Raw genomic sequence first — 19,875 nt, 5'->3', positions numbered from 1 at the left:
AATTTCTTCACTTTCGGATTCTATCGATGATATTCGAAACCAACTGGCTGCTCAGATAGGCAACGCGTTAAAGTCCGGTATGGAAGAATTGGTACAGAATGTTAACGGCACTCTTAATGAGGCTGTAAATAATATTGAGAAATTAATTAATGGCAAAATGGAAAATATGACAAGTTCATTTTTTCAATTTAATGCGGATAAAATGAAATTAGCTACAATGAAAAGTACGCGTGATGCATCTAGGTCGGTTCATTTGGAATCAACCTCTAGTGCACGGAAAAAACGGAAAATAAGTAATACAGATGAAATTGATGATTTTGATAATGACGATGTTTTTGAAGACGCGAATCCTTTTGTTACAGTAGTTAATAAAAAAGCTCGGAAAAGTAAAAGTAAAGGTCCTAAACCAAATTCACCAAAAAAAAGTGAGACTCGTCCGGTTATTGTGATTAAACCAACGTCCAATCAGAGCAGCGAGGACACTCGCAAATTTTTGTTTGAAAAACTTGATCCAAAAATACACAAGATAAGTAGCTTTAGAAACGGGAAAGATGGTTCCGTAATTGTGAAGTGTGCAACAGGATATAATGTTGATCTTGTGAAAAATGGCATGCAAAACGATCTGGGTGAAAACTACAGCGCTGTTGTCCCAACATCGGTGCCAAGATTGAAAGTGTTGGGTATGAGCTATAAATATTCCTCCGATGTCATCATTGACTATTTAAAAGGTCATAATGAAGATATCGCGATTAATGATGTGAAAGTATTAAATGTTTATGAAAATCCACGCTTCCGATACAAGCAATACAATGCCATAATCGAAGTAGATGTTGATACGTATAGTTGTCTCTTAACTGCCAAAAAAGTTAATGTAAAATTTGATCGGTGCCTTGTAGTTCCCGCGGTTAGTGTATTAAGATGCTTCGAATGTGGAGAATTCGGGCACATGAGTACGAAGTGCAACAACAGCACTGCGTGCTCTAAGTGCAGCGGAAGTCCCAAAACATCGGAGTGTACGTCAACCGTATTGAAATGTGTAAATTGTATAAAAATGAATAATGAACGTAACATGAACTTGAATATTAATCATCCAGCTCTCAGTAAGAATGAATGTATGGCATATAAGAAGCTATTTGATCAGAAAAAAAGCAGCTTGCATTTCAATAAATAGCAAACAAGTTCCAGTAGTAATGTGAACCAATTAGACATTTTGTATTTTAATATTGCTGGATTATCTACAAACTACGTTGCATTACGTCAGATTGTAGAGCAAAAACGTCCATTTTTGGTACTTCTTGCGGAAACACATATTGTAGACATTGACGCATTTAATCAGTATAATATTCCGGGTTACAATATTGCTGCTTGTTTGTCACATTCAAGACACACTGGCGGAGTTGCTATTTATGTAAAAGAATCAGTTCAATTCAAGCTTCAATCAAACGAGGCGCATGATGGTAATTGGTTCTTAGGCATTACGGTTGTACGTGGCATGAAGATGGGTAATTATGGTATTTTGTATCATTCTCCCAGTTCAAGCGACCAGCGTTTTATTGAAATTTTAGAAAACTGGTTTGAGACATTTATAGATCCTAGTAAACTTAACGTACTTGCTGGCGATTTTAATATCAATTGGAGTGATGCGAATTCGAATCATTTGAGGCGTTTGGCTGAGTATTTTAATTTGAAACAAAAAGTTACCGATTACACTCGAATTTCCCGGCACAATAGAACAATTATTGATCATGTTTATTCTAATTTCGATACAGTAAACTCAGTCACATGTTCAGATTTGAAAATAACCGATCATGAAACTTTAGTTATAAATATTGAAGATAACAGTTGTATTCGAGATAATCTTGTAAGAAAAAAGTGCTGGAGGAAATATTCAAAACAGGTGGTATCAAATCTTGTTGAAAGAAGTATGGGCTTGCGTAATAGTGCGGGCAGTTTGGATCATAAAGCAGCTGTTTTAACGGAAATATTAAAAACCAGTACCAATAAGTTAGTTGAACAAAAGTTTGTATCTCTAGAAAACTCAAACAGCTGGTACAGTTTAGAGCTACTTCGTCTTAAACGCAAGAGGGATAAACTGTACAAAAAGTTTTTAAGGAGAAATAATGATAATAACTGGAGAAGGTACAAGTTAGCGCGAAATATATATTCACAAACGTTGAAAAAGACCCGCTGTGAATATATTCAGAGGAAAATCGATCAGCATCAGAACAACAGCAAGGAGTTATGGAAAATTTTAAAGTCTTTATTGAAACCTAATAATTGTAATCCGCGATCCATAACTTTCGATGGCACATTAGAACAGTCAGAACAAGAAATTGCATGTAATTTTAACAAATATTTTGTCGATAGTGTTTCATCGATCAACCAATCTATTGAGTTGGTTGCTGAACCTGACGAAATTAAACAGCCGGTTAATAGTAGATGTAAACTTGAATGTTTTCACCCGATTACATTTGATGAATTAAGAAGTATATGTTTTTCTTTAGATAAAACGGCTGGAGTAGATAATGTCAATGCTAGAGTTGTGCAAGATTGCTTTCATGTCATTGGACACAATCTGTTGGACCTTATAAATGAATCTTTGAGAACCGGGCACGTGCCACAGGTTTGGAAGGAATCTTTAGTGATTCCTATACAAAAGGTTGCTGGAACGATTAAAGCCGAAGAGTTTCGTCCCATCAACATGTTGCACACATTAGAGAAAATTTTAGAACTTGTTGTTAAAGGCCAACTGATAAAATATTTGAATAATAATAACTTGCTGATACCAGAGCAATCGGGATATCGAGAAGGACATTCTTGTGAAACCGCATTGAACTTGGTTTTAGCCAAATGGAAAGAAAAAATGGAGTGTAAAGAAACTATCATTGCTGTATTTCTGGATCTGAAACGCGCCTTCGAGACGATTTCTAGGCCCTTATTGTTGAAAAAAATCGAGCGCTTTGGAATTTCGGGTTCTGCATACAAATGGTTCGAAAGCTATTTGTGTGGAAGAACTCAACGGACTGTTTTTAATAATTCGGTTTCCAGTCCCGTGGAAAGTAATCTTGGTGTTCCACAGGGAAGTGTATTAGGGCCCATTTTATTTATTATGTACATTAATGACATGAGACGAGTTTTACGATTTTGTGATATTAACTTGTTTGCGGATGACACCGTGTTATTCATTGCAGCTAAAAATTTAGAACAAGCCGTTTCAAACTTGAATGAAGATTTGCGTTATTTAAGTAGATGGTTGAAGTTTAAACAACTGAAATTGAACATAAGTAAAACAAAATTCATGATCATTTCGCGGAATCGTAATAATGAACAAGTCTCTGTTGAAATTGACAATGAGGCAATTGATCGCGTTCGAGAAATTAAATATCTTGGCGTGATTATTGATGATAAGCTTAAATTTGCCACTCATATTAACAATGTCATCAAGAAAATAGCCAAGAAGTACGGTATTCTTTGTCGATTAAAAAACGAATTAACCATTGCTAGCAAGATATTGTTGTACAAATCAATCATCTCTCCTCACTTGGATTTTTGCCCTTCCATTTTGTTTTTGGCTAATGAAACACAAATATCGAGATTGCAGCGCTTGCAAAATAAAATTATGCGCTTGATTTTAAGATGTGATAGACTCACTTCCTCACTTTTTTTGTTAGACGCTCTACAATGGCTGTCAGTGAAGCAAAGAATTGTTTATTTGACAATGGTGTTCGTTTTTAAAGTAGTCAACGGTTTGCTGCCTCGATATTTGTGTGACAGAATTGAAAGAGGAAGTGACATTCATAGATATAACACAAGAAACGCGGACGAAATCAGAACACCCAATTTTCTGCATGGTGCTTCACAAAACTCATTATACTACAAAGGAATAAATGTTTTCAATTCTATGCCAATACAAATAAAGCGTGCAACGACTCTGTCACAGTTCAAGAGACTATGCATTTCACACGTAAAAGCTGTATTTTGAGCAGCCAAATGGTATTTTTTTAATAATGACTAATTTTGTATCTTGACGATGTTTTTACAAACAGATTATTTGATTGCATAATTTATTTGTTTTATTTCATTAGGGTATAGACAAACTATTATGTTCACCCTGATGATGATGATGGATTTTTATATTGTTGACGTAGCTTTAGCTTAAAACCTATTTTTTTGTGAAGTCTACAAAAGTTTGAGTCTCGCGCGCGGTATACAGGTATAAATGACTATTTTATGATTTGTAAACAAAATTGGACCATTGCACTGTTGAAGGATTCTTTGGATTATTAGTAGGCTCGCTGGTTGAATGTCGGAAACTTCTTGAAAATGCGAATGTTGTCGATAGTTTTGAAATCGTCTTGCGGAGTTTTCAATCCTGACAAGGTTTTGGATTTTGTTGGAATTTCATGATCACTGGTTATGCTTATGAACATCTGTGGTTAAGATCAATGGTGTTTACAAAATTTATTTGTTGCTGTTTAGCATGAAAATTTCTATGTTATTTATATCTGTAAAAAATAATCAGACCGTTTCCTTTTGCAATATCTGATTAAATTGATCATAATAATTATCTTAAAGATATATCGTCTAGCTCAAACCTTTGTAGGGGTATGTGGCGGGACCATCATCATCATCATCATCATCATCAATATCTTCAAAACCAGATGCCCAATGATCAATATCGACACAGATCCTAAAACTAGAAGAGTTTTTTGAGAGCTTGTGAAAAAATGGTGCAAAAATATTGAAAAACAAAAAAGTTTCAACGATTTGAATTTGAGTTTTGCGGTAAAAAATGAAGCTGCCGGTAGAGGGGTTAATGATTGCGAAAAATCTTAGGACGGCATACCAGAGGATAGAATGATATAATTCTCTTACGAAATCCTTGAAGAAATTGCTCGGAATGTAGGAATAGAAGTTTTTTTTTTCTTAAAAACAATGGAACAAATTCCGTAGAAATGTTTGAATTATTCTGCATTTCCTCGGTTGGGTAGGGTTAGCAAATTATAAAATATTATTCTCGAAGGACAAAATCAAATTAATTTTTAAAGAAATCTAAAGAAACACTTAGAGAAATTTCTGATAAAAAACAGATAGATTTGTGGAAAACTTCTCTGAGATGTCGCTTAGATTATTTTCCTAATTGAATCCTGTTTAATTGCCTATGAAAATCATGAGAAGGAATCATTCAATGTTTCTGCAGAAAGTCCTGGATATTTTTTGTTGCGAATATTTCATGCAATACTGTAACAATTTTCGAGAGATTTTCTGAAAGATTTGCTGAAGGAATCTGAAGAAAATCTTAGGAAGAACTTCAAAGGCAAAGTTCAAAATACTGTTGATGAATTCTCTAAAGAATTTGTGGAATGAGTCCTTGGTTGGTGATTTCTAAAGCATTTGTGTAATGAGTCCTTGGTTGGTGACCTTGAAGACAATTTTGGTGAGACTCCTAGAATTTCTTGAATAAATCCTCACTAATTACAGAAAATCTTAAACATTGTTATTATTAAACATGAATAATGAACAACTGGATGCTATTTTAAACTTACAGTTTGAATTTATATGTAAAAACTACGCCGAGGGTCTTTATGAAGAAATATTTAAAAGAATTTCAAAAGCTGTCTCTGGTGGAATTCTTTAAGAGATTTTTTAAGTTTGGTAAAAAATCTTTAAGAAATTTTCTGACAATCTCAAAAATAGAAACTTAAGGAAAAATCGTTTGAATAATAACTACTAAACCCGGGAATGGTGTTCCGTGGGAATCCCAGGAGGAACTCAGTGAAAACTGTTTGAAGTTCTTGGAGAAAGCACTGAAAAGTACGGAAATAATGCATAAAAAGATCCGTGAGAATTGTCAGAGGAATCTCACAAAAGAACATGGTTGAATATTTAAAAAAAAACATAAAGAATCACAAGGGATACTTTTCTTTGTTCTTTGAAGAATTGTAAAGGATGTTCATTCCGAATTTGACAAAGAAAGAACATTTTCCGTAGAAAAAAAAATTGAAATTCACAAATATCACTGGTGTGCAAACAACACTCGAAACAAATGAAATACAAACTACAAAAGTTGTGTAAATCATTATTATTGCGATCGACATAACTTCTGTAACACAAGAATTTGCAAAGAATAATATTTGAGTCCTGCAATGATTCTGATGAGAATCTTGCTAACAATCTGATTGAGATCATGAATGAATTCGGATGGAAATCTTGAAAGAAATTTAATTTGATCCTGAGAGGATCACAAGCTTTCCTTCCTTCTAGGATTTTAAATAGAATGTTATGTTGCTGAGTTTCAACACAATGATCGAATATATCTAAAACACTCAAATTTAGCTTCCGATAGCTTTACCTTCACAAAACAATTTTATTTTATATTTTTCGTGATGAGAATTCCGTTCGAGTTTTCTTTTTTGTGCCGCGATATATTTTTTCTTTCAAATGAGAATTAAAATGCCCGAACAAAATACCAACACACAAGTTTTGATTTTTTTCCAGGCGATCAAATTTGTAGAAACGTGCCTTCTTCTAAATATTCGTTTCTCAAGAATATTTCTATTCGCGCATTTTGACAATCCTCTAAAAATTGTATTTTTCAACAACATCAATATTGTTGAAAAGGATTTCATTAGTTTCTCATAGATAAAACTTCAAGTTATAGATTCAAATCATAGATCACCTACTGCTAAAATTTCAGGTTAATCGTTAAGCAGGAAGCTGTGATACAGGTCTTGAAACATGACCATTTTGTATGAAAATTAGTGATAATGTACTTTATTCTTGCCATTAATGTAATTTTACATCCAATCACAATGCTTTGCTTTGCTTTCATTAATCTGAACAACTTTGATGTACTTTTCTAGATATGGGTAGTAAGGATCATAAAACAAAGCCACTTAAAAAGCGTCAAAATTCTGTATGATACGTTCTAACATTTCAATCCCATAACAAATTCAGGTCAACTATGTTGAAAACCAGATCCTTGCAAATAATATAGGTTTGAAGATATTTAATGGTAAATAATGCCTAATTTTCCAGAGTATTGAAAATATTCAATTGGATTGCTGCAAGAATTAATGCATTGTATTCATATACATACTAGCACCACGTAGCGGTAAAAATGCAAACCAAACAATACTGCCAGAAATTGACTGGAAACTTCTGAAGAACTTTGCTGACGACACGAACTTTATAGATGGACGAGATCATGAGCTGAAGGTTTCGAGAATATGATCAAATTTTTCATGCACATTAGCGTCACGTAAGATTGCCTCCAATTGCTTTCATGCTTCGGAACAACTTTGCTGAAGACACGATCTTTAGAGGTGGCCGCACGCAGTGAACTGGAATTTTGAAATTCATACTTTTTACCTTATGAAAACTGGAACGAATATTGCACTATCAACGCTTTATATACTGCTTTATCATCACTCTGCCTCAAGGTGCGTGTGGTGTACACAAGGGCCTAGTGATCACAAGGTTCTTGATTTGATTCCAGGTTACCACGGAAACTTTTTTTTATTTTCAAATTTTCGGTTTCTAAAGATGAAGTTATGAAATTGAACCATATTTCTTGTGAGGAATTTACATACGGGATTCCTATGTATTTCGATAGTCCATTTGCCTCAGTACAGGATCATGAGCTAGAACTTACTAGAATATGAGCAAATTTACATACACAAACTTGTCACACTGCTGCCAAATTTCTAACTAAACCGTGCTGCCTTAAATTGCTTTCAAGCTGCGGAACAACTTTGCTGAAGATACGAACTTTCTAGGTAGCCAGGATCATGAGCTAGAGTCTGCTGGAATATGACTAAATTTTCAAGAGCACAACTCCACAGAACCAAACATCTGTTTAAGCTGAAAACTCAATCGATTAGTCACTAACAGCAAGTGAACAAGTTTTCAGATTGAACAGAAATTTGATTCTCTAGATTTGTGCTCTTGAAAATCTAAGGATTGGCTTCGCTTATGCTTCACCTTAAATCTTACTATCCTGTACAACGTATCATTTGAAAATTCTGCAATATACTTAACAAATAGAACCAGGGAGTTAAACTTGCGTTAACTCATTAAACTGACTTGTTTCTACGATCTGACCTTCCGTATTTGCCTTCTTGATCTACACCCATCCACGTGCTATTCATGTAGTGTCATCCACCTCACAATCCACGTGTAGGAAATCTCCACCGCCTTTCAGTAATGATTGTTATTATTTACCAATTTCTGCCGGATAAACATTCCTAATGCTAGCGCTTTTGCCACAGCTATCGCGCGCCCAACCCTTTCGTAATCCCCACATCGACCCGAACGGATTTACCACTTTTCTTCTTTTTTCATGTTTGTCTTCTCCGGTGGCTGGTTCGGCAGAATTCTTCCAAATTGCTATTCCGCTTTTCGGCCGGAAGCTGTGCGGAGTATTCGACAACCTCAACGAAGACGACGACGACCAAAGCGAACCATAAGGGACATTGGGGTAAAATTTACTTTATGAGTTTTCTAGCTCAATTCTAAGCAAAGTTGTGAATGATACGCTGGGTCATATGCTTTTGAAGTTAGTGACTTTCGTTCCAAAATTATATAAATCGGTTGAAATTTCAGAAGGTGAAATAGTTTGCTCAGCAAAACTATACTCAATAGGATTCACTGAGTAATATTTATGTTTTTTAAACTTTTCGTTTTCCTAGATATGTTGATTATTGCACTAAGGTCGAACCTGACCTTTCTCTACCGCCAGCAGTGCACAATTGTTATGTCAATATTAATCTGTTTTCGGTGCGCTGCCCGGTTGCGGTTCTTTTTTCTCCGATTCCACCAACAGTTTAGATGGTAACAGCAAAATGGCATTATCAATGGATGAATATGATTCGAGTTGTGTAGTTATGGAAAGAGATGAATGGAGAGCATGGTTTTCAAATTTGTGTTCCGACGATAAGAGGCGATCTGTGACCGGTAACAAGAGAAAAAAAGAGGAGCATAAGCACTAAATCAAATATAACGGAAGAACAAATGGTTGTCCGGGGAAAAATTGTCATTCATGGTGGAAAACAATTTTCGAACTCTGGCTGAGCTGGGAATGGGAAGTTATTGTGGAACAGAACAGAAACATGAAAGTTATTGTGATTATACGTTGAAACAAGGGAACAAAAGCTGCTTTTGTTTAAATTCGGATAAGCACGGCGTGTCTGAAACCGTTATAAACGAAAAAATGTCGACCTTTATACGTGATACCAAATTCGAATGTCTTCTCCGTTAATTTGAAAATATTTCTACGATAGAAACAAAAGTAATCGTAATTTTGGGGCTACATTGAAGCGATTTTCGTAACCTTTAAAATGTTCCCTAACAGCACAATCAATTTGTAAACTAACCAAGAAAATACCAACTAACTTCATGGATTTTCCAAGGTGTTCCTCCAGAAATTTAAAACAAGATTTTGTGCGGTGATTTAACAAAGGATTCCTATAAGAATCCCTTTAGAAATTCCTGGCAAAAGTTCACCTAGAATTCTTCATGGGATTCCACCAGGAGTTTCTCAAGGGATTCTATCAGGAGTTTGCCTATGGTTTCCTTAAAAAGTTCTTCCAGGGGTTTCATTAGGAGATCATCAAAAGTTTCCATCAGAAGTTATTGTAAGGGTTCCACCAGGAGCTACATCGAAATTTCCTCCAAGGATTCAATCAGAAGTTCCTCCAGGAATCTGAAGTTATTCTAGGGAATTAAACACTAGTTCGTCCAGGAATTCTATCAGGAGAGAAGTACTTTATTAGATTCAATTATGAATTCAACGAAGGGTTAGTTCGGGAGTTCTTTCAGGGTTTTTGTCAGTAGTCCTTCTAGGGATTCTATCGAAAGTTCTTCTTGGGATTCCGTCGGGATTGCATTAAGCGACCTTCTGGGGATTTAATCAGATGTTCTTCTAGGGATTCCAGGATCTTAGGAATCAGGAATTCCTTCAGGGATTTTAACTGGAATTGCTCCAGAGATCATATCAGGAGTTCTTCTCGGGATTTTATAAGGAGTTCCTCCAAATATTCCATCAAGATTTCCTATAGGGAATCCATCAGGAGTACCTTTAGGGCTTCCATCAGAGTTGTTCTGAGGAGTTCATCAGGAGTTCCTCCTGGTATTCCATCAAAAATTCCTTCAAAGATTCCATCTGGAATTCCTCGAAGGATAGTAGCAGGAGTTCTTCCAGAGAATAAATCAGGAGATTCTCGAGGAATTCCATCAGGATACCATCTAAGAATATCATAAGGAATTCCTCTATGAGTTCCATCACGAATCTTATCAGGAATTACTCCAGGGATTATATCAGGAGTTCTTCAAGGGATTTACAGGAGATTCTCTAATGATTTCATCAGGAGTTCCTTCAAGTATTCCATGAGGAGCTCCTCCACGAATTCCGTCAGGAATTCCTGTAGAGATTAGAACAGGATTATCTTTTGAGGTTTAGGCTTTTATCAGAGTTCTTCTGAGGATATCATTAGTAATTCTAATATTGCACTATCAACGCTTTATATACTGCTTTATCATCACTCTGCCTCAAGGTGCGTGTGGTGTACACAAGGGCCTAGCGACCACAAGGTTCTTGATTTGATTCCAGGTTACCACGGAAACTTTTTTTTATTTTCAAATTTTCGGTTTCTAAAGATGAAGTTATGAAATTGAACCATATTTCTTGTGAGGAATTTACATAAGGGATTCCTATGTATTTCGATTTTCCAGGGCTTCCATCAAGGATTCTTTCTGAGGTTCCATCTGGTATTCCTCCAGAGATTCTATCAGTATTTCTTCCAGAGATCATACCAGGAGTTCCTCGAGGAATTCCATTAGGATTCCATCTAGGGATATCATAAAGAATTCCTCTAGGAATTCTAGCAGGATATCCATCAGGAATCTTATCAGGAACTCCTCCAGAGAATTCATCAGGAGTTCCTATAGATATTCCATCAGGAGTCCTTCAAGAGATTTTATATCAGGAGTTGCTCCAATAATTTCATCAGAAGTTCCTTCAAGAATACCTCTAGGAAATCCTCCAAGGATTTCATCAGGGTTCTTATAGGGATTATATCAGGCGTAACCTTAGAACTTACATCAAAGTTCTTATGGTGATTTCATCAGGAGTTCTTATAGAGATTATATCAGGCGTAACTTTAGAACTTACATCAGAGTTATAATGGTGATTTCTATAGGGAATTCTTTAAGATATTCATCCAGGAAATCTTCAAAGGAGTCCTCTCTGAATTCCTTAAGAAGTTTCGGAAATGACCAAAGGATGCCACTCGAAATCCTTAAAGGAATTAATCCTTAAGGAATTTCTCCTATAATGTCTCTACGTATTGTTCAGGGATTTCTCTGAGATTCATAATAAATTTCCTTTGGAATTTAACCATATTTTCTTATAAAGATTGCATTTTTCGAGAGAAACGTGTTTTTCAGGGAATTTCACCAGGAGTTCTATATCACTAAAGTTTCGGTAGAATTTCCACCAGAAAAATCTACCAAAATTTTACCAGAAGTTCTACCATAAAATACTTCAAGGAGTTCCTCCAGAGATTATATCAGAAGATCCTCGAGCAATTCCATCAGAATTCCATCTAGCGATATCATAAGGAATTCCTCTAGGAATTCCAGCAGGAATTCCATCAGGAATCTTATCAGGAATTCCTCCAGGGATTTCATCAGTAGTTTTTCAAGGGATTTTATCAGGAGCAATTCAAGAGCTTTCATCAGAGTTTTTCTGGGGATTTCATCAGAAGTTCCTCCAGAGACTCCATCAAAAATGCCTACTGAATTCAATCAGGAAATGTACAGGAATTTCTCCAGGGATTACATCAGATGTTCCTAAAGGAATTCAATCTAGGGATTGCATCAGGACATCCTCCAATGGTTCCATCAGGATTCCTTCAAGAATATCTGTAGGAATTCCTCCAAAGATTTCATCCGGAATTCTTATAGGGATTCTCCTCATGAATGTCTTTAGGAATTCCTCCAAGGATTCCTTCAAAAGTCCTTCCAGGAATTCCGTCAGGAATTCCTATAAGGATTCTATCAGGATTATCTTCAATGCTTCCATCAGAGTTCTTCTGTGGATTTCATAAGTAGTTTCTTATGGGATTGCACCAAGAGTTCTTTCTGAGATTCCACCAGGTATTCCTGCAAGGATTGTATCAGCAGTTCCTCCAGAGATTATATCAGGAGATCCTCGAGGAATTCCATCAGGGAATTCCATCTAGAGATATCATAAGGAATTCCTCTACAGATTATATCAGGAGTTTCATCAGGAATCTTCTCATGAATTTCCCCAGGGATTTCATCTAGTTCCTATAAGGATTCTATCAGGAGTTCTTCTAGAGAATTCCATCAGAAGTTCCTTCAGAGATTGCACCTGGAATTCCTACAGATGTTATATCAGGAGTTCCTCAAGGAAATGCATTAAGATTTCTTTTAGCGATTGGAGTTGCTACAGAGAGTCAGTCAGAAGTTCCTCTAAAGATTATTTCAGAAGTTTCTTCAGAGATTCTTCCTGGAACTTCTCCAGGGATTACATCGGAAGTTATTATAGGGATAATATTAGCAGTTATACATCTGGAGATATTTTAGAGATTTTATCAGGAGTTTACTTCACGGATTTCATTACATTTTTTTTTAATATTCCTTCTGGAATTTTTCCAGGGAAACTATCAAAATTTTCTGTAGGATTCTATCGGGAGCTCCCCTAAGTCTTACAACAGGAGTTCTTGTTGGGATACTAGCAGGAGTTCCTGTAGAGATTCAATTAGGAATTCCAACAGGGATTCCTACGAAAGTTCTTCTAGGGACTACTTAAATAGTTCCTTCAGGGATTCCATCAAGAGTTCCTAGAGCGATTCCATCTGGAATTCCTACAGGAGATCTCTCAGAAGTTTCTCTAAGTACTCCTTCAAGAGTTCCTTCGGAGATTGCATCTGGAATTTCTCTAGAGATTACTTCAGAGGTTCCTGAAGGGATTCTATCAAGATTTCTTCTTTGGATTTTATAAAGAGTGACGCCAGGCATATTATCAGGAATCCCTCAAGAGATTTCATCAGGAGTTCCTATAGAGAGTTCCTTCAGAGATTCCATTGGGAGGTCCTCTAGGGTTTACATCAGAAGATCTTCTAGGGATTACAGCAGGAGTTCCTCCAGAAATTCCATCAGGGATTTTATCAGGAGTTCCACCTAGATTTCCATTACGAGTTTCTTCAGGCATTCTGCCTTGAATTTCGACAGGAATTCTATCAAGATTTTCTCTAATGATTCCATCAGGAATTCCTTCTGAGATTACATCACAAGATTTTCCAAGGATTCTATCAGAAATTTCTCTAGGTATTTAATCAGGAGTTCTTCAATAGATTTAATTAAGAGTTTTTGCAGGGATTCCATCAGAAGTTCTTCAATGGATTCCATTGGCGAAAGTTCTAAGATTTCATTAAAAATATTCTCCTGGAACTCCATCATGAACACCTTCTGGGATTCCATCTGAAGTTATGTCAGGGATTCTATTAGGATTTCTTCTTAAGGTTCCTCCAGGAATTTCACTATGGTTATTCTGAGTTCCATCAGGTTATTTATTACGGATTCATCTCGAAATTTATTAAGAGATTCAACCCGTTTTTTTCCAGGGGTTTCTATTGGGAATTCTTTAAAAGATTCATCCAGGAAATCTTCAAGGGAGTCCTCTCTGAATTCCTTAAGGAGTTTAGGAAATGACCAAAGGATGCCACTCGAAATCCTTCAAGGAATTAATCCTTAGAGAATTCCTCCCATAATGTCTCCACGGATTGTTCAGAATTTTCAGGAATCAGAAATTTATCATAAGGATTTCATCACCGGATTAACTTAAGAGATTTCTTCCGGAATTTCTCAAATGAATCCTCGCGGAATTTATGAAGGGATTCCCCTGGATTTTTTCAAAGAATTTCTTCCAGAACTCCAGGAATTCTTGGGGGTTTTCAGGAATTACTCCTGTGATTTCACCAGATTTTTTTATAAGGATTCAACCAGTAATTTGGGAGTCCACCAGTATATCATCCAGCAATTCCATCAGGAATATCTCCTGGTATTAAAAACAGGAATTTATTCAGGGATTCCTCTGAGATTCATAACAAATTTCCTTTGGAATTGCATTTTTTGAGAGAAAAGTTTTTTTCAGGGAATTTCACCAGAAGTTCTATATTACCAAAGTTTTGGTAGAATTTCCACCAGAAAAATCTACCAAAATTTTACCAGAAATTCTACCATAACATACTTTAAACGTTTTCCCAGGATTTCCCAGCAGGGTTATCAAAAGTTTCTCCAGGGAATTATATGATATTTGCTCGGAGGATTAAACAAAACATTTCTCTGAATGCGTTCAAATTCAATCCCTAAAGAAACTCTTGGAAGATATTTTTTGGAAAATTTCACTTCCATCAAGAATTTCTTCAGAGCTTCCACCTGAAATTCCTCCAAAGTTTGTATCTGGAGATCCTAGAGGAATTTCTACAGGATTCCATCTAGGAGTATCATAAGGAATCCCTCTAGGAATTCTAGCAGGAATGGTATAAGGAATTCCTCCAGGGATTTTATTAGGAGTTCCTATACGGATTCCATCAGGAGGTCTTCAAGGGATTTTATCAGGAGCTCCTCCAATAATTTCATCAGGAGTTCCTTCAAGAATATCTTTAGGAATTTCTCCAAGAATTTCATCAGGAGTTCTTATAGGGTTTCTATCAGGAGTAACTTTAGAGCTTTTATTAGAGTTCTTCTGGGGATTTAATCAGGAGTTCCTCCAGGACTTCTATCAAGAAAGCCTGCTGATATTTCACCTGGAATTCCTCAAGAGATTCCTCTAGGGATTTTATCGGGAGTTCCATTAGTAAACTTATCAGGAATTCCTCAAAGGATTTCATCAGGAATACCAACAGGAATTCCATCAAGAGTTCATCTAGGGATTTTATCAGGACTTCCACAAATGGTTTCACCAGGACTTCTTTCAAGAATATCTCAAGGAATTCTTTTAAGGATTACATAAGGGGTATCCTAGTGGGATTAAATCAGGATTACTTTTATGGCTTCCATCAGAGTTCTTCTGTGGATTAGAAGCTCCTCCAGCAGGAAAGAAGCCTTGGAATTTTTTTTTGGAAAATTTCCTATAAAATCCATAGAGCAATTTCTTGAAAAATCCTTGGAGGAAATATCAAAAGAATCACTGAAGAAATCCCCAGAGAATTCCTTCCTTTATATATTTATGGAAGAACTCTTAAAGCAATCCCTGAAGAAGTTCCAAAACGATTCTCTAAGGTGATACCTCGTGGCACCTTTGAAAAACAAACTTCATGATATACTAAAATAAATTTATGGATAAACTACTTTGAATCCTTTTGTAGCATTTCTCGTGAAATTTCTGATGGCTTCGCGGTGGAATCTTTGGAGAAATTCTTGGTGGAATAAGCGGCAGAACACCTTGATGAATCCTTGGAGAAATTCTGGGTAGTAATTCTGTAAGAGTTCCTGGAGTAAATCGCTGCACGCATTTCTGTAGGTGAAGAAAACTTACTTGAGGAATGCTTTGGATTGATCTTTGAAAGACTCAGTGGAGGAAATCCTCAATAACAAACCTGATGGTTTCTTGATTGGCTTACAAATTCATAATTCTGTATTTTTAAGGGATGCTTTAAAGCTTGTTACAATTCTCTCAAAATAGCTGGATTCTCTCGTTGAAGTATTTTCAAATTCACGGAGAAGCTGATCGAATACTATATCATTTGAATGGTGGGTCCTGATGTATTGAATTGTTTCGTTATTAACGGTTTCGGGCACACCATGAAAGGTTGGTTCAATGAAAATTCATTAAAATAAAAATAAACTATATTTAAAAGAAACTTAACAAGTGATGATACGCGGTAAATTTAAACTTTTAAAAGCATAACTGTGTCCGATTCATGAAAAGTGTACGCAAATAATTTCGCCACAAACATCACTTGTCAGATGATTAATATCTGCTCTGCTGCTGTTTGTCACCTCCATCAGAAGTGATTGGGGTTCGGCGAGTTGAGAAAAAATGTGTTGAAAGACAAAAACTCGGAAAATCGATGGTGACTGTTGCGGCGCGGTGACGGTGGTGGTGGTGGAAAAGCCGAAATGGAACAAAGTGGAAGTGAAAAGCAGTGTGATGGCAACGGCCTTACTTACCTATTTTCGGACCGAGATCCTTTGTCTTCGTCTGATTCATGCGGCGAGCCATCGGACCCGAACCGGGCATTCCCATAGCTCCCGGTTGTCCTGCGGGCCCAGGATTCGTGTGTTGTGTTCGGGTTAAGCGAGCATTTGTGAAGGCGCATTTGGCGTGGTCATTTTTGGTTTTTTGATTTGGCGTGAATACATTAAGTAGAGGCACGTGATAGGACGATGAATGACAGGCAGGTTTGATATTTGGCATGGTTAGTGATGACGACCAGTGAAAAGAGAGAGAAAAGAGAAAATGGACCCTGTTTTATATTCTGAAAGGCGAGACTGCAGGGCACACTGGTCCAGAAAGCTTATTCTTGGCGGATATGAGGTTTTCGTTTTGATTTATTGATTTTTAAACCACAGTTGCTTAAGAGTATATATTCAGAACTTTCAGTACTACTACAAAACTTTAACCAATCACCAACTCGTGGTTTGTTCAAATAAAAAAGTTAGCGTAAACCTCTTGCATTTTTTTTTGTTCTAAGCAAAATGTAGCAACTTTGGATGTAAAATCAAAAAATCATAATGAAAGCCTCATACCCGCCCAAATGAGCTTCCTAGACCAGTGTGCAGTGGATGGCTGTCACGAACGAAGGGTAACTCGATAGTTGAGGTTAATTACTGGCCTCCGACCGACACGAGTCAACAGATGGCCCAAAACGGGCTGACAAGGCTGATAATGCCTTTTTTGACGGTTTCGCTGTTGGGTTGATTTATGAAGCACACTCTACTCACCTGCCACTCGTGGCGTCCGAAGCTGCTCAACTGGTATCACCCGTCTACGTTTTTTCGGCAATTTGGCCCGGGCTTGCGTGTGCGAATAGTACATGGCAAAATTGCTCACGATGACCGGAACCGGAAGAGCGATCGTCAGCACTCCGGCCAAAGCACACAACGCTCCGACAAACATCCCGATGTAGGTTTTCGGTGCCATGTCGCCGTAGCCAACGGTGGTCATTGTGACCAGGGCCCACCACAGCCCCAACGGGATGCTGTTGAAATCGTTGTGCGGATTCGCCTGGATGCGTTCCGCGTAGTAAACCAAGCTGGCAAAAATCACAATACCCAGCACCAGGAAAAACACCAGCAACGTTAACTCCTTGGCCGAGGCCCGAAACGTCTGGATGAGGATTTTCAGCCCCGAGGAGTGTCGCGTCAGCTTGAACAGTCTCATGATACGAATGATGGAGAAAAACTCCAGAATATCGGCGTTCTCCAGATGGGACGCGAACCGCTGCAGTATCAGATCCACGTAGAAGCTGAGGGTGGCGATGTAGTCGATGATATTTACAGACGAGGTGATGAACTCACACTTGTGCGGTGACGAGATGAAGCGCACCTGGGTGGGAGAGAATTGTAAAGCAGTTTTCAGACTCAGTTCTCGTTAATAAAGGTAATAATAATAATAATAATAATAATAATAATAATAATAATAATAATAATAATATTTTCAGTCTCTCATTCATATATATTGTTTATATATAAACAAAAGTATGTGTGGTTTCAAACACCTCAAAAGTTAGCATCATATTTTTATTAAAAAAAAAAAGAGAGGAGTATGCAAGGAAATGGAATGGTCTACGGGATATGGACCGGATGGTATACCATCACTTGTTATAATACGATGTGTGGAGTCCACTGGAAAACAGCCAACATCAGTATTGAATCTTCCTTGTCAACCGGTGTCTTCCCAAACCGCTGGAAACATTCATATGCAATCCTAGTTCTTAAAAAAGGCTGCAAAAGTTTGGTTAAAAATAACAAAGGTTTAGGGGAGGTGAACCAGTTTTGGCCACCCTAAGGGAACACATTGTGTATACATAAATCAAAAGACCTTTGACTCCTATTAATAAAAAAACTAATCCGAAACTTTGTTTTTGTATCAAAAATTGGGGTGACGTATACTGGACTACTTGCACCAGTATTCACCACGTTTTCAATTTCAGTTCCTGAATTCTCCACCTACACGGGTAAAAATGAGGCACTCTTCTTCTTCTTGGCATTAAAGTCCTCACTGGGACAGAGCCGGCTACTCAGCGTAGTGTGCTAAGAGCACTCTCACAGTTATTAACTGAGAGCTTTCTTTGCCATAGGTGCCATATTCGCATTCGTATATCGTGTGGCAGGTACGATGATACTCTATGCCCAGGGAAGTCAAGGAAATTTTCATTACGAAAAGATCCTAGACCGACCGAGAATTGAACCCAAACACGTTCAGCTTTGTACAGGCTTTGATTTGTAGCCGCGGACTCTAACCACTCGGCTAGAAAGAGTCATGATTTCGGGAGGAAGGTGTGTTTTCATGTTATGAAAATACACCATGACCAAAAGTCATTAAATCATGAAGCATTGTACCGTAACGCCAGCTGTACGTTACGTTTTAAATTTTTAGCGAAGAAAACTGTCATTTGAAATTCTCAAATCATGAAGCATGTGTGCTGGAACCATGAATAAAATTTATTATTCTTATTTTTGAGTGCGCATCGTACCTTCGTGCTGTGCGTACATGAATTCTCTCTGCTCTTGGAAGTTTTCTTAAAAACTACCTAAAGCAATAAAACAGTACTTTTCAGTGCTACAAAAACAGTACCTTTCAGTGCTAAAATTAAAAACGGTACTTTTCAGTGCTACTAAAACAGTACTTTTCAGTACTATTTTTTCTACTATTGATCCCTTTACGATCCTTGTTTGGACCCGTGCCTTCGATTTTTCGTTGAACCCGTTGGCGAAAGCTAGCGGTGGTAATCCTTCTTGGACACCGTCTTGGGAAAAAACCTTTCGAAGGTCACGTCTTCTTTCGTTTATTAATTAAACATGGTATCAACAACAAACAAAAGGAAGGGTGAATCTCTGAATTCACTACTTCCTTCCAAAAAAGTGGGTTTTAAAACTGTCACTAAACGTGGCAAGAATGGAAGAAAGGACGCTTCCCCGGAATGCGAAGTTTCTTCCAAGGGTGAAATGAATAATTGTATAGAAATGAGCAATCAGTTCGATGCTCTAGACAAATTTTCCGAACACCAAATCGAAGCAGCCTCTAGCCCAGGCTCTTTGATTCAAGTGAGGAAGCAAAGAGTGCCGCCTATCGTGGTCAGTTGTTCCGAATTTGGGGGATTTAGGCAGGAGATCTTGAACTCCATTAGGGGAATCAAGGTTTCCTTCCAAATCGCAAAGAAAGGAGACTGTCGCGTTTTGCCGGAAACTCTTAAAGATCGTGAGCTTCTTCTCAAACATCTTGAAGAGAAGAAGCACAATTTTTTTACTTATGACGACAAAACTGAACGTTTGCTCAAAGTTGTCTTGAAAGGTCTCTCAAGTGACTATAAATCACCTGAAGAGATCAAAAATGGAATAAATGATTTACTTGGATTTTCCCCAGTCGAAGTAATCATTATGAAAAAGAGAACCCAATCTGGCATTGTTCGGAAAGGGCTTTCTCAAGAATTTTATTTAGTTCACTTTAACAAAAAAGAACTAAATAATATTAAAGCTTTAGAAAAAGCAAAACTTTTGTTTGATGTCCGTGTGACATGGGAACATTTCCAGAAACCTGGAGGAAATTACCAAATCCCCACTCAGTGCCGTCGGTGCCAAAAGTGGGGTCATGGTACAAAAAATTGTCGCATGGATGCTAAA

General features: G+C 37.2%; 1 protein-coding gene across 13 annotated transcripts in view; it reads right to left on the bottom strand.

The window, feature by feature from the left end:
• Nucleotides 1-19,875, bottom strand: part of LOC5568795 (potassium voltage-gated channel protein Shaw) — a 367,684-nt gene that overhangs the window by 132,213 nt on the left and 215,596 nt on the right. For 12 of the 13 annotated variants that reach the window (XM_021847471.1, XM_021847458.1, XM_021847459.1 and 9 more), the window contains 2 exons: nucleotides 16,975-17,578; nucleotides 16,201-16,290 (listed from right to left, as the gene is read on the bottom strand). In XM_021847471.1, coding sequence (XP_021703163.1) covers nucleotides 16,201-16,290; nucleotides 16,975-17,578 — 694 coding nt within the window. The remainder of the gene's footprint in view (nucleotides 1-16,200; nucleotides 16,291-16,974; nucleotides 17,579-19,875) is intronic. The other variant, XM_021847470.1, reaches the window with a different exon arrangement.

Source organism: Aedes aegypti, chromosome 2 (assembly GCF_002204515.2).
Source record: "Aedes aegypti strain LVP_AGWG chromosome 2, AaegL5.0 Primary Assembly, whole genome shotgun sequence".
NCBI lineage: Eukaryota > Metazoa > Arthropoda > Insecta > Diptera > Culicidae > Aedes > Aedes aegypti.
The sequence above is the reverse complement of the archived record's forward strand: the minus strand, read 5'-3'. Positions and strand labels throughout refer to the sequence as shown.